A 23,968-nucleotide genomic window follows, 5' to 3' on the forward strand; every position below is an offset into this window, starting at 1 on the left:
GCTGGTACCTGAGACCAAAACAGGAACACTAGACCTTGCCTGTTAATCGGAGACCAAAACCGGAAAAATAAACCTTTGCGGTCAGACAGCTAAGAGTAAGTTCCTATTTGTCCTGTGCTGGATAAGGTTTCTGTTTGTAGTTGAAGAATAAGTTCCTGGTTTTCCTATGTTAAGTTCTTGCAAGTTAAGGCTTCTGTTTGTAATTAATAATAAATTCCAGCTAGTCAGCAATGGTGCACACCTTTCATCCCAGCATTTGGGAGGCAAGGGCAGGAGGATATTTCTGAATTCAAGCCTGGCCTGATTTACAAAGTGAGTTCCAGGACAGCCAGGGATACACATGGGGGCTCTGTCTCCAAAAACCAAAAGCTATAAACAAAACAAAAAACGAAAGAAGGTTCCTGTTTGTTAACTGCAAAACATGTTTTTCAACCAACACTAAATTTGCAGACCCATTCACGTGAGCATATCCTTACCCTCGTTCCTTCCCGTTCATCGTATTTTCCTGGCAATGTATAACAGCCGACTCTCTTGCCCCTGTGAATACCTTATTTCTCCTATTAAAAAGATCTCAAGGGGCTGCTCTCTCAAATCCCGACTTACAGGCGAGACAGACAGCTGACCAGTCCCAGGTGCACCCCCAAAATACAGCTTGCTCTAATTGGGCATTTTTGGATTTGGTCTTTTCTCCTCGAGAGTCTCAGGTCTAACAGCTACGCAAACTATGAACAGTATCTCCTGACAGAAAGGCTCTGGCCAGTTGTCTCAACACATAGATACTTTCTACATCTGTAAGTTATTTTTTAAGGTAAAGCCCCGGTGGATACACCCCCATCCTACACCCACTGAAACAACTACTTTCATTCGTGTTTGAGTTTCTGCCTGTCAGTAAAGGTTCTGGATACAGAAATAAAATTTTCAAGAAAGTAGTTGTAAAAATCATATGTGGGAGGACGTAACTGACCCTCAGAAGTTGTCCTTTGACCTCCACCCATTCATGTGTGTAAGTCTTCACATAAATAAATCCAATTTTTTAAAAAAAAAAAAATGTAGCCTGATTTTTGAGCCTGGAGAGATGACTCAGCAGTTTAGATGGATTTGACTACTGCCTGCTTTTGCAGAGGAGCCAAATCTGGTTCCAAGCAGCTCACAACTGTCTGTACCTCTAGCACGTATCCACACACAGGCAAGCTTGTACACATAATTTTTAAAAACCATGTCATGTGAGTTTGCTTCCCCGGTGGATTGTATGGCTTGTCTTGAAGCTCCAGATCCAAGGAAAGAATGCTGTGACACTGGCACCAATTGGCATGACCTGTTACAAGCCGGATGCCAACTCCCAGAGGCAGAGCCCTCAAGACCTGTGTGGAAAATTTTTACTTAGCTACACAGTTTGTTGCATCAAACACCACTTTTCTTTTGTCCTCATTTCCGATCCACGGTGGTGTTTTTGCTGTAGCTGTTGTTTGAAAATGCTTCTTCCTTCCACATGGTCACCCACTGGGGTGGCTGTTTCAGAATGTGATTGTGTCTCCTTTGAGAGTTGACTGGTGGAGGCATGGACATCTCAGTCAAGCTAACCCCTTCCATGAACTGAACTAGGTTCTCTGCGAGGTTCATGTATGCAAACCTTGGGAGTTAGTGTGCAGAGTGGAGCCACCAACTCCCAAGGACTGAGGCTGGGCAGTACAATCCCAGCACAAGCCTGCAGTATTCCTTCCTTTCGTCCAGTGAGCTACTACAGATTCCCTTTACTAATCCCCTCTGTGCTTGAATAACTCAGAAGAGGTTTCGTTATTTGTAATCAGACATTTTTATTGCATTTCCAGGCCACCTTTGCCATGAGACTCTTCACACTGTCAGCCCTCTTTCTTTCTTTCTTTCTTTCTTTCTTTCTTTCTTTCTTTCTTTCTTTCTTCCTTCCTTCCTTCCTTCCTTCCTTCCTTCCTTCCTTCCTTCCTTCCTTCCTTTCCTCCTCTTTTTGTTTTAACTTTTGATTCTTGCTGGATTTCACACCATGCATCCTGATCCCCCTGATCTCTGTCCCCTGGCTTCCCCCCTCTGCCCTTGTAACCTCCTCTCCACTGTAAGTACTTCTAACAAGTTAGGTAGTCTAGTTCACACAATTGCATCAGACAAGAAGGTATAATTCTAAAGCTAGGTAGCATAATGAAGGCCATAGATTGTCAGTGGCAAGAAATGCCAGTGTATAACTAGAGTGGTTTGAATAAGAACGGCCTCCTAGACTCTTATATTTGAGTGTCTGGTTCCTATTTAGTGGACTATTTCAGAAGGATCAGAAACTGCTGCCCTATTGGAGGAAATGTGTCATTGAGTTTGAGGTTTCAAAAGCTGCGGCCAAGCCCAGTCTTCCCCTCTCTGCCTTCTACCCTTGGGTCAGGATGTAAATTCTCAGCTGCTGCTCCAGCGCCATGCCTGCCTGTTTGCTGCCATACTCCCTACCATGATGGTCATGAACTTACCCCCTGAAACTATAAGCAAGTCCCTAATTAAATGCTTCCTTTTATAAGTAGCCTTGGTAGTGGTATCTCTTCACAGCAGCAGAACAGCAACTAAGACAATAACCTTACATTAGAAGTCATAGGTTTGTTTGCTCTTTGCTGCTGTAACAATTTGCTGTAATTTGCAACATATTAATCTATGTATCATCAGGATGCTGTGGCCTACCAGTAATGTTCCCGTGTTATTCTCCTTCCACAGCTACATGGTGTCTTCCTGACTACACCTTTATATTTCTTTATATCTCTTCCAGTCTGGCTATATTCTGTTTTGCCATAGGCCAAAGCAGCTTTATTTATTAACCAATAAAAGCAGCACTTATACAGAAAGACATCCCACATCATCTCCCCTTTTCTCTCTAAATAAAAAGGAGGGTTTTAATGTTAACATAATAAAATTTCATATAACAAAACAGGTATCAAGCAAGGCTTACTGTTATGGTATTTCTTGGTGAATCTAAAGTTTTATATTTAATTTATCTTTTATCATAACTAAGGAAAACTATAACTGTCTTCAACTCGACCAAAGACCCCAGAAGAATATAATATTACCTAAGTAAACAGGAAGTGAATTGTAAGCAACTTCCAAAACTCTAGAACTGACAGAGACAATTCGCTGCTTGGACAGTCACCCAAAGTTCTTCTGTAACATTGGGGCATCCATCTTCAGCCTACAGGCCCATAGTATCTGGCAGACTTTTTCATGAAACAAGAAATTTGAAAGACTGTTTTTGCCTGTGTTGGCAGTTTGTCAGTCACTTTTTTCTGTGTCCTGCAAAATATCATGAAGCAGGAACCCTGAAGAACTGTCTTATCATCTTGAGGCAAGTTCAGCAGTCATTTTTCTGTGGGTCCTGCATGTCCAGTTCATACAGCATATCATCAAGCAGTCCAATCAAGAACAATTTCTTACCCAAATGGCTAACCTTGTCACATTGAAGGCAAATTTCATAATGAGTTTAATGTCCATCAACCTCTCTGAAGTAATTGGTGCTACCAGAAGCAGACATATCTCACTGTTGAGAAAAGTTTAAGTTTTTAAAATATTTTAAATACCATGCTCTGTAGGTCTTTGAAAGGTTTGAAAATTTATTTATCTAACTGAAATATATCTCTGTGTATCTAGAAAACCTAACTAACATGATTATAAGTTTGACTTATTTATGTGACTATTCATCTGTAATTTTTAAGTGTATATTACATTTTAAAAATGAGTTGTCAAACATAATACTTTAAATAAGAGTAGAAATATATATATATATACAGTATAACAAAATTGACCTTAAATGTGTATCAATAAAAAACAAAAACAAAAAAACCCAAAAATCATATCAATAGACCGAGATTCATACCAATGCAAAGTATTCATTTCCTTATCATATCCCATTTATTTATTTATTTATTTTAGAAATTGACTGTGACCATCAGTCACTTACAATCAACCCCCCCAAAATGAAAACAAATATTTATAAACAATCATTGGGAATTTTGGTGTCGTTTTCTCCAAACTGCTTTCTGCTGTTTATTGGGTGAAGTATTTTTAGGGTTCACAGAGACCTTTTGGGAGTTCTGTTTCATCAAATCACATTAGCCTAGAAGAAATTTACAGGTTCTTGTCCTCTGTGGGAACAGAATCTCTTTTCCAAAGTAACATATCCTAGACTCAAATTTTGAAGTAAATATACCTTTAAAATATATGTTGGTTTAGTTCAGCAGCCTGTACAATGAAATGTCTCTCTGCATTTAGCTCATTCACAGTCAAAAAATTCAAAGAAAACACAATAGTATATATAATCCGGACTCTCTGTATTTTCCATCTTTACATGGCTTTTTTTTACTCTATTGCTTTTTAATATTTAATTATCCTTAATCCTTTAATCTATGACATCCTGTATTCTTTCTTCTATCTCATAAGCCCATACACTATGCCTATGTACACTATGATACATTTAGAGGTCTTTTTCCATCTGGATATGCCTTTATTGCATATCTGTAATCATTTTCTGACCAGGTGCACCTTTTTTTTAAATGCTAAGCTGATATGACTAGGACCGACTCTGCAGCCATGCCTGTTTGTTCCATGTAGTCCAACATGGCAGAGGCATGTTCACCACCTCTATGGGCAATACACATCACCTCAGCTCCAGGGATGCAGTGGGTCTATGTCACCATTAAGCAATTTGTAACACACTGCTCACAGACACCTTTTAAGTGCAGGACCTCTGGAAAGAGCCAGAATCTCATGCTACCAGCATGAACCAGGAAGATGGCTCTTAAAGAAGCCACTCAGTTTTTGCTACTAATGCTGAGTCAGGAAGTCTTCTCTTTGAGGAATCATACCTCTGCCTGACTCTAGCAAACAGAGCCCACCTGAGAAAATTCTGCTACCAAGAAGCCGTGCTTAAGTCTGTTTTTTTTTTTGTGTCTAGAATTCCTTCCCAAGTTCTCTCAGGTTTTATGTGCACATAGTCAGCCCACATTGACACCATCTGTAAGTTCGGTTCCTATTCCCAGCACACGCAGAGGACTGTGGATCACTACTATTTCTGTGAGTTTATCCACAAATAAATAAATCTCTGTCATACTCCATTCTGGGTTACTGTGGAACTCTTTTGTATGCCAACATCTTGCTGAGGTTTCTGCCCTTTCCAGCATGTAGATCTCTAAGCACATTCTCTGGCTTCAAGCTGTTACTGCATTCCTTGGTTCACGGCCTCCTTCCTCCAAGTGCAAACCCTTCACAGCAGGTCAAGACCTTGTCACACTTGATCATTCTGATATCTTTTTTCTTACCCTCCTGCTTTGAAGGACCCTGTCATTAACTGGATCTGGAATAATCCAGGATGATCTCTTGTAATTCAAGGTCAGCCAGTGAGCAACCTTAATTGTACCCACATCATTCATTTGTCTTTGCTATGTCATGACACACTCAGGTTCTGGCAGTTAGCACACAGTCACCTGTCTGCCATGCTTTGCTTACCACAGTGGCCAGCAGCAAAGCTAGACAAGAAATGAAATAGTCAGCCTGGCATGTAGCACAGAGACAGAAAGCAGTGCCCATAGCAACAGGCCCTGGCCTGGGATAGCAGCTGAGATCCTGTTCCATAGTCTAGGAGTGGCTGGCAATCTACATCAAGAGGCATAACGCGCATGACACGCACATGGCATCAGGCTGGAAAATTTATTAGAAATTGTTTTGAAGGGTGGTTGTAGAAATATAATTACATTAAGCTAAGCACAGGGTTGCACACCTGTAAGCATCACATCCAGGTGGCTGATGCAGGAGGATTATGAGTTCAAGGTCAGTCTGAGCTTCAAAGCAGGAGATTGTCTCAAAAACAAAGAAACAAAAAATATGTATATGGGCCTGGCGGTGGTGGCGCACGCCTTTAATCCCAGCACTCAGGAGGCAGAGGCAGGTGGATCTCTGTGAGTTCAAGGCCTTCCTGGTCTACAAGAGCTAGTTCCAGGAGAGGTTCCAAAGCTACAGAGAAACCCTGTCTTAAAATACCCAACCAAAAAGTATATGATGTGTTCCCCCACCTCATCTGTTATAGCACAAAATTTCCTATACCAAAGTAATTACACAGGGAACCTTACTTCCTGGTAATGTTAGAATTTATCTTAACTTGGTGGTTGTTATTCTCTTTAACATAACAGTCACTAACATTTATCTTAATCAGATCAAAATGAGTTGAGTGAGAATCTCTTAAAGAAACACAACTTCTAAAAGTTGTAAAAGTTCAGACATATGTAAGCATTTATTGCAAATATTCACATATACTTAACTTCTACACAGCAGTCTAAGTATGAACGCTTTCCTTTAGGAAGTTTCAGAGAAGCAGCTAGGGGGCTGAACTCTGACTTTATTATATGCAAAAAGGCTGTTAAAAGTTTTGATCTGTACAATTGAAAAAATATGTAAGAGGGGCTGGAGAGATGGCTCAGCGGTTAAGAGCATTGCTTGCTCTTCCAAAGGTCCTGAGTTCAATTCCCAGCAACCACATGGTGGCTCACAACCATCTGTAAAGAGGTCTGGCGCCCTCCTCTGGCATGTGGGCATACATGGAGGCAGAACGTTGTATACATAATAAATAAATATTTAAAGAAAAAGAAAAAAATATGTAAGATACATAAAATTCATTTTTAATTTTGTTTTTTTGGAGGGTTGTTTTTATTGTTTTTTTTTTTGTTGTTGTTGTTGTTGTTTTGTTTTGGAGACAGTATCTCTGTGTGTCCCTGACTGTCCTGGAACTCATTTTGTAGACCAGGCTGGCCTCGAACTCATGGGGCTCTGTCTTCCTCTGCCTCCCAAGTAGAATCAAAGGCATGCACCATCACCATCCTGCCATTTTCAATTTTAGCAGAAAACATTTTTTTTTTTGCAACACAACAAATCGCCTTTTTTTGGTATGCACCACATTTCAACATTTAGTGGTCCTGAACAGAGTGGGGACCATGGCAACGAGCTAGGAGGCCAGGCCCATTGAAAACTCGTGACAGAGAGTTCCTCCATGTCCCTGCAGAGGATCTGAGTCTAGAAGATCAAGGCCTGTGTTCCAGCTGTTCAGCTCTACCTCAGACCTGATGGGTGACCAGGGAGCCTTGTCCAAACCTCTTCAGTGTATAAAAGCAAAGTGATTATGAGAAAAGGAACCGACTCAGAACTCTATGTGCTTAGGACTCTCCGCAATGGCCTTTCTCTAGGTGGAACCCCCAAGGACCCTGAGCAGTGCTGGCAGGTTTGTCGCCCCATGACTGCTCTGTTCACCTTGAGCCCTGAGCTCAAAGTTCATCGGCTGATGGTGGCAGCAGGACCGAGAACGCAGCACTCCCTTCCCAGGGTGGTGGCAAGTGAACATGTGGTCCAGAGCTACGTGAGGGAGGCCAGGCTCTTCCAACCTCATCTGATGGCGTCTGGCCACAGCAAGTGTTGGGTGGTGATGGGGAACAAGTGAGTTGAGGAGGAGGGGGAAAGTAGCATCCCTTGGTAAAGGTGGGGAGATGGAAGCCCTGAATTCCTCACTCATGGCCAATTTCAGAGGGAGGGGAGGGTTACAATCTAAGCTTTGGCCAAGAATGGCAGTGGAGAAATAGGGGAGACAAAGGCTTGGATGTGGCATCACTTAAGACTTAAGAAAGCAGGGGTGCAGTCAAAGCACCCCCAAGCCCCGTAGTGTAAATGGAGACTGCACGTTCATTTCCCCACCACCCAGACCTGAATAATCACACAGAAACTATATTAATTCTAACACTGTTTGGCCAATGGCTCAGGCATATTTCTAGCTAGCTCTTACATCTTAAATTAATCTATTTCTATTATTTTATATTTTACCATGAGGCTCATGGTTTACTGGTAAGGTTCTGGCATCTTTCTCCTTCAGCAGCTACATGACATCTCTGACTCTGCCTTCTTTCTCGCTGCATTCAGTTTAGTTTTCCCACCCTGCCATAGGCCAAAGTAGCTTCTTTATTAACTAATGGTAATAAAACATACTCATAACACACAGAGGAGAATCCCACATCATCTCCCTTTTTCTGTCTAAATAAAAATCAAGGTTTTATCTTTAACACAGCAGTAGTCCCATGGCTGCTACCTGAAGCCTTACCGTCTATTCTAAGAGTCAACACACAGCTGTGGCAGGAGGGTGGGGTAGGCAAAGTCAAACCCAGGTCACATGACAGCAGTAGGCGATTGTATGATGTGTCTATTCACAGTTGTGTTAGCTGTGCCCACTGCTGCCAAAGGAAACCTATTTCAACACACCTTCTTGATCCCAGAAGTTCAACTAGGCAGCCAGTGGTTACACTCCACAGAAGATATTACACAGCACAACTCAGGCATTTCAAACAGACAATAAATCAGTATCAAAACAGTGTCTAAGGATGGATGAAGTCTCAGTGGAATTTCCTCTCCAGGACTTTGAGGTCTACAGAATGAACCTAGAAAATTCATCACTGTGGAAAATAAAGACTTAGGTTGGATTGGGAAGACATGGCTGGGGCCTTAGTGGCTAATTGTTGTAACACTGTCCTTCTGGTGGCTGTGTCAACTTCATGTTCTCTTTTGACACTGACAAGCACCGAAGCTCCTGTAGGGGGACTTTGAGGCTGTGGAATCCTGCCACTTTGCCAGCACCTATGTGACCCATGTATCCACCACGCCATTTGAACTACTCACACCACTCAATAACTTTCGTTACAAATCATACAGATGGAAGTGCTTCTGGGTATTTAGGCCCACGTCCTATTTTATTTTATTTTATTTTTGTTTTTTTTTTCCGAGACAGGGTTTCTCTGTGGTTTTGGAGCCTGTCCTGGAACTAGCTCTTGTAGACCAGGCTGGTCTCGAACTCACAGAGATCCGCCTGCCTCTGCCTCCCGAGTGCTGGGATTAAAGGCGTGCGCCACCACCGCCCGGCTCCACGTCCTATTTTAAAGCTGTATATTCCGTTTTAATAAACTGTTCTTGGAGGCCCAGGTATTATCCCTGTCCATCTTGTGTCGGGTCTTCACCGTCCTCTAGACCTCAGCGAACTGTGCTGTGCCTACTCCCTCCTGGCCTTCTTCCAGCTCTTCCAACAGTCATAAATTCTGAGGGACTTTTGCTCCTGAGACTGTGGTGGCTGCCACCTTGTGTGGCAAATAATTTTAATCTCAATGTTCTTTAAATGTTAATTGTAGGTCCTCCATACAGAAAAGCAACACTGACATCTTAGGAGTAGGCATTATAATTCCACAGAAAGAAAATCAAGGTGTTTTTCTCAAAACTTTCCATAATGAACCCACAGTGACTCAGAAGGGACTCGAGAACTCATTCCAGATTTCCGGCTCTGCAAGTAGGAACATGTCACAGGCACCAGCGAACAATCCGCCTGCGCTCTGAACCTGGAAGCCAAAGGCTGCTATGAAATGATGTGACCAAGCCACGAGATGGCTGTTACCAAAACAAAGCATGGGCGAGCCATCAAGCAGGAAAAGGAGCAAGAATAACATTACACAGAAGATACATCTTATACACTAACCCTTACAGGTGTATACTTAATTCTCCGTAGGTCCAGAATGCAAAGAGCTGACGAAGTTGATGACAAACACAGTCCACAGACTTCCAAATGCTATTACTAAACCCAAAGTCAGCATGCAGATATCTGTGCAACTCTAGGCTCTAAACTCTTAAGAGGTAGAGTGTCTTTCAAGGGTCTACCCATGTGTCCTCATCCTTCATGAGTCTCCGCTTGGACTCTGTTCACACTTCATTCTCATCCATCTCTGTTGGAGAAGTCCTATGGGTGAAATAGGATGAATAGCCCCCATCCTCGGGTATAGGGCTCTGCGTTGGACAGTTGTTTTCTTGTAAGAGTGGTCTCGGAGACAAGATAAACTGTGTCTCAAAAGATTCCACTGACTCCCCGTCTTCCTTTTCCAACAGGAGCTGATACTCTCCAAACCTGAGCATGCACTTGTAGGGCAAGTCCATTTTATTGAGGTAGCCAAGCTCCTGGTTGTCCACCATCAAACTGGTCTTCTTACTCATGTTTTTGATTTCAAATGAGAGAACAGAGCTGTTGAACTGTTTAAACGGCTGTAAAGCAAACTGCACTCGGGAAACCTGTTTGTCCTGAAAAGTGTAGCGACAGACATTGGAATTCCTTCCAAATCTCACCACTTCAATAGAAGGAAGTTTCTCTTTGTTGCAAAACCTGATTGATTTAAATATTCCACTTTGCTGCTGGCTGGGATGATAAACAGTCATCTGGAGACAAGTTACGGTCTCTTCTGTGTCAGCATCTTCAAAGGACAACATGACGCTCTCTGGCCTGCAACAGTCGAAACACCAGGTTAGATCAGCCCAGACTGCCCTTTCTAAGAGGATGCTCAAAATGTGGCCGGGGATTCTAAGCTAAGAAAACGATGTACAGAATACTAGACTAATCCGTCTTCTCTCTCTTTGTTTCATTTCTCCTCTGACCATTTTCATCATGCAGGTGATGATTATTAACAGCGCAGTGATTCAGGGGAAGCCGAGGGAAGTCTCAATTCTTTTCTCATTTAAGTAGTGACACACGCCTAGAAACATGACGGATGTGGTTTAAAAATAAAATCAGGTGTGTCTTGGTGGCACACCCTTTTAATTCTTGAGATGTGGAGGCAGAAAGATCATGAGTTCAAGCTCAGCGTGGGCTACCTAGTGACACTGCACCAAAAACATTTGGTTTGAGTTTTAATATCCTCTGAGGATCGATACACAGTGAAAACCTACACTCTATTAATTCTAGTATAACATGATTAATATAAATTGTGAAACCTGTTTTAAATTAAAAAAAAATTAAAGGCTATAAACAGGGAGCTGTACAGATGGGGTAGCTGCTAAGGGCACTGGTTGTTTTTCCAGATGAGCCTGGTTAGATGCCCAGCATCTATATGTGGCTCATAATCTTCTGTTACTTCAGTTCCAGGGAATACAACGCCCTCTTCTGGCCTCCTTGGGCACTGCATGCACATAGTGCACATTTACACATATAAGCAAAAACACCCACATACACAAAAAATAAACATTTAAATTAGAATTATATAAATAAATCTTGCAACATTACCACCTTAAATAATGAAATGTTGAATTTCTAGTAGATTAATGATTAAAAAGTAAACACTTTGAATGATTGCTGTATTCTATAATTTAGACGTCACATATTTAGCAACTCACATGAGGCCAGCTCAGTACCATGGCCTTCACTGCTACTGGGGTAATTTGTGTCCACAGTGTTTTGTAAACATCTTGGAAAGCCTTCTTTAATCATGGCAATTCCACCTAGCTCCTGTTGGCATCCCTGGAGCCCAAGGCCTGAGGTGCCCCAACTAGACCTCACACTGCGCGGATCTACTACAGTGCTAGTGGGATGGGGTGTTGTTTACAGGATTACAACAGGATAGGAACATTCATTTCTTAACATTTCCTAAAGCTTTTTAATACAGAACTATCATTAAAAAAAACATAACGCTTTAAAACTATATGCACATATGACTTAAAAGTTCAAGAAATAAAAAGCACTTAGAAACAAGGCTCTCATTCAATCCTAATCTTTTATTTTTTTTTTGTCCTAGAGAAAGCCACTTCAAAGCGGCCTTTAACTCTACATAATATCCTCTATAACATAAGCATAATTATGTGAGCATGCACACACGTGTGCACGTATACACACATAAATGCATGCAAGCACATGTTTCTCCACAGAGAATAATTTCTCTCATAACAATAGAAATACATTATATTTAGTATTTGATCGCTCCATGCCTATGGGTGACATTTTGCCATAGCCACACAACTTCTACCAAGTGTATTGACGCCACAATTGTCAATAGTTGCTAAGTGTTCACTGTGGCCTCTTAATGACTCTTACTTGTCCATGTGGTTGGTTTTTATTGCCTAGGAAGCAATAGTCTTCAATGATGTTTTTACATTTTATCTATTTTTATTTTATGTGCATTGGTGTTTTGCCTGCATATGTTTGTGTGAGGGTGTCAGATTCCCTGGAACTGGAGTTACAGACTGTTGTAAGCTGCCATGAGGATGCTGGGAATTAAACTGGGGTCCTCTGGAAGACCAACCAGTGTTCTTAACCTCTGAGCCATCTCTCCAGTCTCCATCAATGAGACTTTATAATTAAGTGAAATTTATAGTTGTTCTGGTCTTGTTTATAACAAAGCAAAAATCAGTATTCTTTTTTTTTTTTTTGCTTTGCTTTGTTGTTGCTGGTTTTTTGAAACAGGGTTTCTCTGTAGCTTTGGAAGATGTCCTGGAACTCACTCTGTAGACAAGGCAGGCCTTGAACACACAGAGATCTGCCTGCCTCTGCCTTCGGAGTGCTGGAATTAAAGGCATGTGCCACCACTGCCCGGCTAATCAGTTAGTATTATACTACTATCTTGGTCTCAAAACAATGATGTTTTGAAAACTACTTCCACTACCCTTTGATCTTTGCCTTTTGCTGTGTTGCTTTTCTTGAGAGGGTCTGTGGTGGTTTGAATGAGAATAGCCCCATAGACCCATAGACTCATATATGACAGTATTTGGTCCCCAGTAGGTGGAATTGTTTAAGACTGATTAGGAGGTGTGGCCTTGTTAGAGGCAGCATAGATGGTGGCCTTTGGGGTTTCAAAGGTTCACACCATTCCGAGTTTATTCTCTCTGCCTGGCGTTTGTGTTTCTCAGCCTACTGTTGCAGTGGCAAGCCTGCCTGACGGCTGCCATCATCCTCACGATGAAGGTCACGGACTCTAACCCTCTGAAACTGTAATCCCCAAATAAACTCTTCTAACAGAAAGCCTTGGTCATGGTGGGCGTCACAACAAGAGAACACACCTAAGTCCGGGTCTCAGTACGTAGCCCCTCCCTACATTCCCATCATACCCAGTGCTGTCTGCTTGGAAGACATCATTCTTCTCTGTTTTACAAAGTCAGGCCGCTAAAATCAAGCTTCGTTCATTTATTCCATAAATGACAGCCAAGCAAAATGTCTTTGGTAAACTTATAAATTAATCTTTCATTTTATATTCATACCTCTTAGACATTGTTGCAGGATACAGAACTTTGTAACAAAGAAAGAGATCCTTGTGTAAATTAAAAAACAAAAGCAGTGAGAGGAATCCTCAAAATCTTGGGCCAAGGATATAAAAATAATTAAAACTAAAGCAGGCAAGAATTAGCTAGCATGCAATGGGAAGAATTGATTAAACCGCTTCACGATATCTTTTGAATATTCTCCATTATGATAATAAAAGTCTCATTATTCAGGAAGTAGACAACATGCATGAGAATAATGACACTAAGTTATTCAATGATGTAATTAGCAATTGATAAAAAATTCATTGTTGTGAATCTTGTGTGATATCGAATTTCCACCTATATTCCCTGTTTACTTAAAATTTTTCTGCAATAAAACTGCATTGCACTTGCAAGTTAAAACATCAAACTAAAATGAAGGACTTGGAAGATAGCTCGGCTGGTGAAGCACTTGTCTTGCCAATGTGAGGAGTGCGCCTAAGTCTCCAGGACTCATAAAAACCTGGGAGCGTGTCCCACATACATGTCATCCCAGTGCTGGTAAGAGAGGGGGCAGCAGCATGCAGGCCCCTGGAGCTCACTGGCCAACTAAGCCTAGCCTACTTTGCAAAAGGTGTAGGCCAATGAGAGGCCTTGTCTCAGAGAAGGCAGGAGATGCCTGAGGAGTAACACCTGACCTTAGTTTCTGGTCTCCACAGGCATGCAGGTACCTGTGCGTACAACACATATCACACACACTCACACATGCACACCACACACACACATGCACACACAACACACACATGTACACCACACACACACACACACACACACACACACACACACACACAGGGTTTTCTGATAAGGAGCAAAGAGTTTTTTAAAAAAGAGAGAGAAAGAAGAGCAGAAACTATCTTCATTTTTGTCCAGGGAATGCTTCAGCTCTAGCTCATCTGCGAGCTTTGATGGTTATAAAAGAACTATATTAAAAAACAGTAGTTTCCCAAATACAGTGTGTTTAGTGACAGCTAAATAGTGTTTTGTATGCTTTAAATAACATGTCTGTCTTTTGAATGGATCCATTTGCCAAAAGCGTCTGCTGCAAATAGGCTCTCAGCCCCGGGGACCCAGGGCAGACAGACATAGCCCTCACCGTAAGGGGAAAGCATACTGTAAGGGGAGGCATACTCTTTAAGTCAGGGGCCCACAGGAGTCTTGGTGTGAATGCATTCTTAGGATAGACCTATGAGTCCACAACTGTGATTCCTTCCAGCCAACACCAAGGTAGAATCCTTACTGTTCCTTGTTCTCTATTGTTCCCAGTTGGTCCTTTAGAGAAGGCTCCCCTACTTGAGACAGCTGGCCCATTAACAATGACCAACACTCAGTACAAATAGAAACACTTGTGGAAGCTGTGTAGAAGCTTACTTCCTGGCAGGTTTTTTTTTTCCCTCAAGACAGGGTTTCTTTGTGTAGCCCTGGCTGTACTGGAACTCGCTCTGTAGACCAGGCTGGCGGTTCCCCCAGCCTCTGCCTTCAGAGTACTGGGATTAAAGGTGTGCACCATCACCAAGATGCTTTAAAAGCCATCGCTGTGCAGTTTCGCCTTCCTCCATGCCTTGCCACAACATCAGCAGCCCCCTAAAGAAGTGGCTTAGGCTGAGTGCCAGAGAGAAGGGCCGAAGATGGACACGTAAGGCATATAATTATCATATGGGCAAGAGATCCATTTCCTGGGATTCTCAAGGCATTTGCTGCTGCCTCCTAGGGTCGCCTAAGATGACAAATGCAGTCACCTGTCTCGGGGCGCTGAAATGATGACAAACTGACAGAAGACGTCTACTTACGATGTGCCTCTCACATGCTAGGCGGGGTGCTGAGTCCTGGACTGTACCATCTTAGCTCATCTTCAAAAGAGTCCTGTGGATTGCCCTTTTACAGGTGAGGGAGACGGAGTTACCGAGAATTTAAAGAATGGGTTCTAGTCTAAAACAAGGTGTCAAAGCCCGGATGCAAACTCTAATGCACTGTCTCTTAGCCCTTCACAGACTGCCTCCCTTCCGGGGCTAAGAGTTATACTTTGGAAACTAAGGAAGCTACGAGAAGGGGGGCTCAGAAGTATGTATGCTGTTGCCAGCAAGGTACCAACTTAGACACCACTGTGAAGGGGGAATAGCTGCTGGTGCTGCCTCATAGACGACACAGTCCAAAGCATCAACTTCCCACAAATGCCAATCATCCTGACTCCTGCATATGAGACCATGAGCACAGGCCTACCATTCCCTGGCAGCTGAGCAGGTTATTTGGGGAGTCACAAAGGCTCAGCAAACTAATCAGCTAATTTCCAGAGGCACAAGGTCCCTCTCCAAAGCAGCTTGATCTCTCCAATCTCTAGTACTTCAGTATTCAGTAGGAAGATAGAAATGAGTAACTAGAATAATAAATTTAAAAGGGGTAGCAGTAGGTTCACAAAAAGTTTTGAACTATGCTAGTTTTCAATTACTAAATACACAGAAGGCCATCAGGCTATACAGGGTAACTGTGTTGTCTCAGGAAAGGCAAACCAAGCACCAATAAGAGAGACCCTTCTCACCTCACACCCTGCATCTTCGGAATCTGATTACCATGTACACTATGACCTATTCAAATAGTTAACAATATTTTTCTTTACCAAAACCACAAGTCATCTCTTTGTGGAATAAAGAATTAGAGAGAGTAAAGTCTCATCAGCAATGCCTGCATTACCCTGTCTGTTACTGCTGTCTGACATCACTAACTTGTAAAACACTACCGTCTGGCCAACAGCAAACTCTGTTAACAAAGAAACTATTCTATAACAAAGAGATACATGAAATAAAAAGCAAGTTCTGCCAACAGGCATGAGCCAACAGACCTGTGCTCCAGACTCAGAGCCAACCTTTTGCATGCTGGATCCCAAGAGGCACACTCACCTGAGAGCCTCCCAGTGACGGCAGTTAGCTAGATCAGGACTCCAGAGCCTTGTCTCTTCTCCTGAGGGGAGGAAAGAAGAATGATACGTGTAGGTGTGTTAGGTGCAAAGTAGCATTGACACCCCAACTAAACACACGGCACCTCCTCTCTGACCCCTGTGTCCCGAGAAACCGGTGAAGAGCTACCAGGCTCCGCTTTGGCTGGAGGCTGATACTGGTTTCAAATGCCACAAAGGAAGATGGAGAGCGATGTTTTTCTAAAATGAGCCAGGAGGACAAACAGTTTAACAGAAAGTTTGCTCGGCTCCCCTGGGAGGTCACGTGCGATTAAGGTTTCTCACATTTTGAGAATTTGTTTTGTTTTGTTTAAAATAGTGCTGGCTGTAAAGAGAAGTTTCTCCTCTGAATGGTGAGCTAGGAAAACTACCCCTCTAGAACGTTCACCTTCATCTCCCCTGCTCCAGCTCTTGGCCTCTAATACAGAGTATGATTTCAAGATGGACATTTCTATTTTTAGCAAAAGCTGTTCTCCCTGACAAACACCCAAAACTGAGATGGTAGAAAGGGAAGAGAAACTTAGAAGAAACAAAAGGCAAAAAACGATCCTCTTGTCCGACTCCCTCAGTTGCCATGGCCTCGCGGGGTGGTTTAGAAGACTTCTCTCCGCTAATTTTATGCCAAAGAAGACCTACTCTGCAGAGTCAGCAGCCTTTTTTGTTCCCAATCTTGTAGGGGGAGTGAGGAAAAGCAAAAGCAAGCAGCAAGAGCGGAGAGCGGGAGGCGAGCACAGCGCTTCCCAGTGACCGTGAGTCTCTGTCCCGCTCTGCCCACCCGCCAGCTTCTACCCTCTTCCGACTCCCCTTCACCCCCCTTCCGTGGCTGCGGACCCCCTGCGGATCACCCCTCCCCCTCCAGCACCCGGAAGTTCTTTCTGAGCCGAAAGCCCGGGAAAATCCCCGACCAGGACGACAGCGGACTTTTCTGTAAATCTGGTTGCAGCTGGGAGGTGGGTCTGGACCAACCAACCCTGTGCACTCCGGACCGGCTCTCCGGGGAGCCTTGGGCAGGTGGAAAAGTTTCCTTAGTTCAATTACTGCGCTAGGTGGCGGGAACCAGGACGTTGGTTCCCGTGAGCAAGAATGCACAAACGGCATTCTTTTTCTGGTTTCCGATTAGGTGAAAAGTTTACAAAGAACGGGAGAGAACAAAAACACACACACCCGCCCTCCCAGTATTGTTCGTTCCTCCCTATTTTGGAAAGATCACATACTAAATTTATACACCTGGGATCGAGCTGTCTATAATATTTTTAAACTTCCTTGTTGTGTAGTGCACATCTGCCTGTAAATCAAGCCATGGAGGGGCGGCAGGTGATGACCCTCTGAAAACTTTTTGACAAAACTGCCCTCTTGGAGGGGAAAAAAAAAAGAGAGAAAATAAAAAAGAAAGAAAAAGAAAGTGACAATCCTCACCCTCATCCCAGACTGTTGACCTACAGGTACCTGGGGACTTGAGGGTTCGTGAGCCTTGCTGAGCCTCTGATGAAAATGGCAGGACGTGGCCTCGTGGGGGGACCGTCCCTGCCACGGCAGTGCGAGCTCGCCGAACCCGCCAGACGCCGATCCTCCGGCGCCACGGAACCTCCCACACGCGCGCCAAGAGCGGCCTCCCGTGGGTGACTTCGCAAAGTCCTCGCCGGGCAGGAAGCCCGCAGAGGCAGCCAGGAGGTCACCACCGTCCTCCCGGCCCTTTCTCACAGGAAGCCCTGCCCTCCGAGGTCTCCTGACCCGGTTTGGGGAGCCGGGCACCAGGGCTGACCGCGCCTTCTCCAACGAGAGGCTGCTCTAGACTACGTGTGACCCGGGAGCTAGGCTTCGACAAGAAGGGAACTGGGGCCCTTCCAGGTGAAGGGCGGCCGTGGGGTGGTGGACCAGCAGGGAGTTGGAGGAATAGTTGAGGATGAGCGCCCGCTCTCCAGGATGGGGACCGTGACTACTCTCGGCAGATGCTGAATCCGGGGCGGGGCGAGGGGAGTAGATAAGAGTCCAGCCACAGCAAAGACAGGATTGGAACCTGCCCTCCGGATGTTGCCACCCTGTACACACAGCAGTCCAGAAGCTTCCTCACCTGTTACTTCCAGCCGACCCTCCCTTCTTCGCCCAACACAGTCCTGGATGGTGGGGTGGGGAGCAACCTGTTGGGGGGGGGGGAGGAGGGGGGGTCCTTCAGAGCACAGTGAATACTCGAACACTGATTTCCGAAGTTCAAGGAGCCTGGATTGGGAATACAGAAGGTGAGAGTCCGGAGATGGATGGGAGTGGGATTCTGTATAGGGAGAAAGGAGATGAAGAACAGGAGAACAAACCAGAGCGACTGGAGATGTAGCAGAGGACGTACAACCATCCTCCGGGCTTGGGAACCCACGCACCAATTCTTCTCGTCATTTATTTTTCTGAAGCTATTATTTGTCTGGATTCTGTCCTTAATTTCAGTGGAGCTATCTATTTGTCTGTCTTTTTCTTTGGCAATTAAAATGATGAGGACTTTGTGGTTTCTGCTTTGTTGGCAGTTTACCTGGAGGGCTTTTTTTTTTTTTCAATTTCAGTTGGGAACCCAAGGGTGGACCAAGAAGTCTGCTTTTAAGTAAAGCATATTCCGGTAAAGGCTGTGATTTCGTTTGTTAATGATCAACATTTATTATTTCTAGAGACAACCATAGTATCTTCTTTCAGTTGGGCAGCATCAAAGCAGGTGGAAGATAAGACATTGCCAATTTGATTGTGCCGAATAAACTCATGCATAAAATAATGCAAAAATTGGGGTTTCTGTTCTCTAATCTTTTTGTTGATATTGGTTTTATTTTTTTAGACAAGGCTTTGTCATGTAGCTCAGGCTAGCTTCCATCTCATGATCCTCCTGCCCCAGCTTTCCTGAGAGCTGGCATTATGGGCCTACTCATTACACCAAACTCCTTAATCTTTAAGGTTAAGTCAAAGAAAATGTAGGAAAAAAATAGGTAGAGTAGCCGGGCAGTAGTGGCGCACGCCTTTAATCCCAGCACTCGGGAGGCAGAGGCAGGCGGATCTCTGTGAGTTCGAGGCCAGCCTGGTCTACAAGAGCTAGTTCCAGGACAGGAACCAAAAAAGCTACAGAGAAACCCTGTCTCGAAAAATCCACAAAAAAAAAAACAAAAAAAACATAGGTAGAGTAAGGAAGAGTAGTAAATCAGTGAATTTGGTCAAAGTGCATTATACACAATATGGAAACCTTTGCTTAATTCCATTAATGTAGGAATAGGGGCTATTAACACTAATAAGGAAAATACAGGCAAAATCAGGATACTAGAGAGGGAATGTTCTCTTAGTTTCCCTGCATTGATTGAATTGGTTGATCCAGAACAGGACTTTAAATTAGCAAGTAGTTTGAAATGAGAATTTAAGCTCTGGGGCCTAGCGATGGTGGCGCACGCCTTTAATCCCAGCACTCGGGAGGCAGAGGCAGGCGGATCTCTGTGAGTTCGAGACCAGCCTGGTCTTCTACAGAGCTAGTTCCAGGACAGGCTCCAAAGCCACAGAGAAACCCTGTCTCGAAAAACCAAGAAAAAAAAATTAAGCTCTGTCACAGTTGCTTCCCTTGACAACTGGTCAAAAATAATGGATCCCAGAACTGGAAATGAACTTGTGAGCAACAAGAATCAGCTAAGTGTGTGCACCTGGGAGCTTCTGTTGCCTCGGGGCCTGAGGGATAGGTAGTTGGCTGCGGTTACTGACCTGGGCTTATCACCTTCCAGACAGTTACAAGGCGGTCATTGTAGTAATCTTGGCCCTCCCAGGCTTCTTGACAAGTGACAGAAGGCCCAGGAGTCTAAAACCTTGTCTCAGACAAGGGCCCAAAAGGAACATGCTCACTTGTGTCTGTGATTTCAGTTTGTTGAGTCTCCTGAAGATCCCCAGAGGACACACACAAAATAAGTGACCTCAAATCACTCATTCCCTGAATTAGTCAGTCTCTTCTAATTGTGCCTTATTGCTGTTCCTTCATATAAGACCATTAAAAGCAGTTTTCTAATGAGATTATTTCAGAAAGTTGCTTCAGATTTTGCTTCATCTTTATTCAGTTTTTTTTTCTGTTTTTTTTTTTGTTTTGTTTTGTTTTGTTTTGAGACAGGATTTCTTTGTAGCTTTGGGGCCTGTCCTGAAATTTGCTCTGTAGACCAGGCTGGCCTCAAACTCAAGGACATCTGTCTGCCTCTGCACCCTAAGTGCCTGGTGCAAAGTTAAATCTTAAGCAAAGTCGTGTTAGTCAGCTTGGAGACATGCACAGCCCACTGTGTTGCCCTTACACATCTACCCAGAAGGAAGAGCAGAAAGAGCGTGGTCACAGCATATTGCATGAAATTCTCAAAAATATATATATTTTTTAATCTGCTAAGAACATGACTGCTGGAACTCATGTTTTATTTCTTCTTCCTCCTCCTTCCTGCTCCACCTCCTTCTCCTCCCCTCACTTTTTCTTCTTCTGCTGCACCCTTAAAGGGAATGAAGGGTCTCCCCGTACAGCCCAGCTTGGCCCCAGATTTATGCTTTTCCTGCCATTGTCTCTTTTCAGTGCTAGGATTACAGGTGTGCACCACCCTGGCCGGTTCTGTGGTTTCCTTTTTGAAAAGGAAGCAAAATTTTCCCTTTGCTTTACTGTGGTTGTCACGTGAGCAAACCCTTCTTTGGGGCCCTTGTGAGCCTAGCTTTTAACTGCTGAGCCCTTTCTTCATCCCACAAACTCACCTCAAGGAGTGAGACTTCAGAGATGTTCGTGGCTGCCAGCGTCTTCGACATCAGAGACCAAACTCCTTTCTCGAGACCTTACTGAAGGCCTCAGCCGACTTGCACACTTAGTTAGCCTCCCTTGACTGAGCCAAAGGCATTGAGTGACGTGGGATTCATAGGAAGTACACTGAAACTGAGCTGAGCTCTTTAGGGAAGTGGCTACTCCAAGAGCCAGGCCTGAATCGCTTACTAAGCCAAAACCAAAGCAAGCAGTATCCTGTGTGTTCTTAATACAAAAGGAAGGGGTGTCCTGTCGTAATGTGACTTAGTATTTAGTTTGAAAATAACATCAAACGCCCCCAACCAGGAAATGTCTATCAATCCTTTAACAATTTGAAATACACAATTTCTATTCCTGTTTTAAAATTAAATAAAATTTTGTCAAGGCTAGTCAGTTAATGTCTCTTTGTAACAGTCTGCCCATCATCACTGCCAACCCCCATGATATAGGTTCCATATAATTTCTAATTATCCTTAGCTTCTTGGCAGCATTAGCCAGGTGGTTCTGTTCTTAGAGTCGAGAATATGAGAAAGGGGTTGTGGAATCTCCCTCTGTGGCTAAGGAAAACCGCTGAGGCTAGATGTGTGTTGGGGTGTCCCTGAGTGGAAGCCCAGAGAGGCCATTGTGTGAAGCTATGAAGATGAAGCCTGGATTGTGCTGGAGACCCCAAGATGTTGGGGATGCCACAGTTGTGAGATATCTGCCAAAGAGAGCTGCAGACCCAGTGTGGAACCAGTCCAAGAGAGAGCGAGAAGTATGCGGCAGTCAACAAAGTTGAAAAGCTTTAACATTAGACACAGCAATGCAGAGAGTTCGGGGTTTGTCCTGCTGGTTTTGGTCTTGCTTTAGTCCAGTATTTCCTCACTATGCTCCTTTTCCCTGCTTTTGGAATGGTAATGTGTGTCCCATGTCATTGCATGTTAGAAGTATGTGGTCTGCTTTTTTATTTTGATTATACAACAGGTTAGTGCTTTTTAAACAGTGTTGAGATCATTATAGACTACAGGGACTTTTTTGAAGTTGGACTGGGTTCTTTTTTTTTTTTTTTTTTTTGGTTTTTCAAGACAGGGTTTCTCTGTGGCTTTGGAGCCTGTCCTGGAACTAGCTCAGTAGACCAGGCTGGTCTCGAACTCACAGAGATCCACCTGCCTCTGCCTCCCGAGTGCTGGGATTAAAGGCATGCGCCACCATCACCCGGCTTGACTGGGTTCATTTTTGCATTATGATGTGGCTACAGGCCTCTAGGGAGTGGAATGTGGTGGTGTGAATAAGAATAATCTACGTGGGCTCTATGTTTGAATGCTTGGTCATCAGGGAGTGGCACTATTTCAGAAGGATGGGGAGGGTGGCCTTGTTGGATAGGTGTGACCTTGTTGGAAGAAGTGTATCACTAGGGGTGGGCTTTATGGCTTTAGAAGCCCAAGTCAGTCCCAATGTCTCTTTCTGCTGCCTGCTGATCCAGGTAAGAACTCTCAACTACTTCTCCAGGAATATGTCTGCCATCACCTTTCCTGGCTACCCAGCCTTCAGGCAGGGCTAGTATCAAGTGCACGACCCTGGCTGAGTCTGATGTCACTTTGTTGAAATCCTCAACCAAATCACTTTTGAAGAGGAGCTACATAGAATGTCGCTGGTTTTATCTGATTTGCGGTACATAATTTTGTTTTTTCTTTACTGCCATTTTTTTTTAAAAATATATTTATTTATTTATTATGTATACAATATTCTGTCTGTGTGTATACCTACAGGCCAGAAGAGGGCACCAGATCCCATTACAGATGGTTGCGAGCCACCATGTGGTTGCTGGGAATTGAACTCAGGACCTTTGGAAAAGCAGGCAATGCTCTTAACCTCTGAGCCATCTCTCCAGCCTCCCCCACCCCATCCCATTTTGGACATTTTCTTCCCAAATTCTTTGTAGATCAAGATTTTCTCCATAAATCCTGGTTTATAGTCTAGTGATTGTGTCAAGCACTGAATTTAATTTTCAGAACAAAGAGTTGGAGGAGGAGAGAGAACAGTCATCTACTTCCTAGTATCATCTCTATATTACCGTGTGTCTATCTCTCCTGTCCATCTCCTTGCTCATTTATAATGCTGGTTCTTTTTTATCACCACTAAGTTATCTACTTCTATGTGCTTATTGTCTCAAGCCTGTTTGTTCCCTCCATTATCAAGGTTAAATTGAGCCCAGCCCTCAGTTATGTCTAGAATATCACAATAGCTTTAGAATTCTTGTTTCTTGATTCCTACCATATCCCATAATCTAGCCTTCCTACTCAAAGTTTTATTTCTAAATTTTATTTGTTCATGATAATAAACCTGAAGGTTTTCCAAGATTTGCCAGTGTTTTTGAGACAAAAGTGCATACTAATTATGACGAAGCACAAAGCACTAATTGTGTATGCCTACTCCTGCCCACATACCCAGCCAATTCTCAGGCCTATCCTCTACTCACCTGTCACCGTGGGTCCTTGAGGGCAATTGCTTGTGTGCCCTGTCAGCACCCCAGCTCCAAGGCGACACTTGGCACAAACCTGGCACTTCCATCATGCTATACAAACGAACGAGTGACATCAGCGTGTTTCAGCATTTTGTATTCAAAGTTATAAAACCTAGATGAGCATGGTGGGGTAGCCAGTTTTTCTAAATATATTATAATGTACTTGCTTTATAGTGCCCACCTCAGAAATTTACAGAAAATGAGGCTTTTGCTTTTAAATTTCTACGTGAAACCGTTATCTTGGAAAGCTTTCTGGAACCCACACTGTGATTAAAAATAGGATATCACATCTCATCTTTCTATGGCTCTGAGAATTTTGCCAGGAATCCTTATCAGAGATAGATGTGGCCTTTGTCCAAACTCTATAAAGACAAACGACTCAATCACTGGCTTCTTCTCCCTGTCAGCATCTTCTCATAGTTCCGTGTGTTCATTGCCTTCTTTTAGGCACTAAAATTTCACTCCTGCTCAAATAATTCCTGACATTTTTTTTTAAAAACTCACCTGTCTCCAAACAGGGGTCTATGAAAAAGTAACAAATACTGAAGTTGATGATTATCTTTTATTATAACTTTAAATAACTGCAAAAGATTTGTGTGGTTTTCCTAAACCAAGCTCTACACATTCTTCT

General features: G+C 43.5%; 1 protein-coding gene across 6 annotated transcripts; it reads right to left on the minus strand.

Annotated features, from left to right (window-relative positions):
- Positions 1 to 3,887: 3,887 nt before the first annotated feature.
- Positions 3,888 to 20,906, minus strand: Tifa (TRAF interacting protein with forkhead associated domain). Of its 6 annotated transcripts, none has more exons than XM_075981365.1 (4): positions 20,792 to 20,906; positions 18,138 to 18,204; positions 16,011 to 16,071; positions 3,888 to 10,336 (listed from the first exon to the last, which is right to left on the minus strand). In XM_075981365.1, the coding sequence occupies exons 1-4, from the start codon at positions 20,840 to 20,842 to the stop codon at positions 9,766 to 9,768; spliced, it is 750 nt and encodes a 249-aa protein (XP_075837480.1). In that variant the 5' UTR covers positions 20,843 to 20,906; the 3' UTR covers positions 3,888 to 9,765. The 6 variants fall into 6 exon arrangements, with proteins under 6 accessions (XP_075837480.1, XP_075837482.1, XP_075837484.1 ...); XM_075981367.1 differs by having other exon boundaries at positions 18,138 to 18,283; positions 20,792 to 20,875; XM_075981369.1 differs by lacking the exon at positions 18,138 to 18,204 and having other exon boundaries at positions 20,792 to 20,875.
- Positions 20,907 to 23,968: the final 3,062 nt, after the last annotated feature.

The sequence above is a fragment of the Microtus pennsylvanicus genome, chromosome 7, assembly GCF_037038515.1.
Source record: "Microtus pennsylvanicus isolate mMicPen1 chromosome 7, mMicPen1.hap1, whole genome shotgun sequence".
Taxonomy (NCBI): domain Eukaryota; kingdom Metazoa; phylum Chordata; class Mammalia; order Rodentia; family Cricetidae; genus Microtus; species Microtus pennsylvanicus.

Excerpts from the sequence above, each read along its gene's own strand:
- Tifa (XM_075981365.1), bottom strand. The coding sequence starts at position 20,842 with ATGTCGAAGACGCTGGCAGCCACGAACATCTCTGAAGTCTCACTCCTT. Across the intron at positions 18,205-20,791 it reads CTGAAGTCTCACTCCTTGAG|GTTGCTCCCCACCCCACCAT; the intron begins GTGAGTTTGTGG and ends CCCCCCCAACAG. Across the intron at positions 10,337-16,010 it reads CGTCACTGGGAGGCTCTCAG|GCCAGAGAGCGTCATGTTGT; the intron begins GTGAGTGTGCCT and ends CGACTGTTGCAG.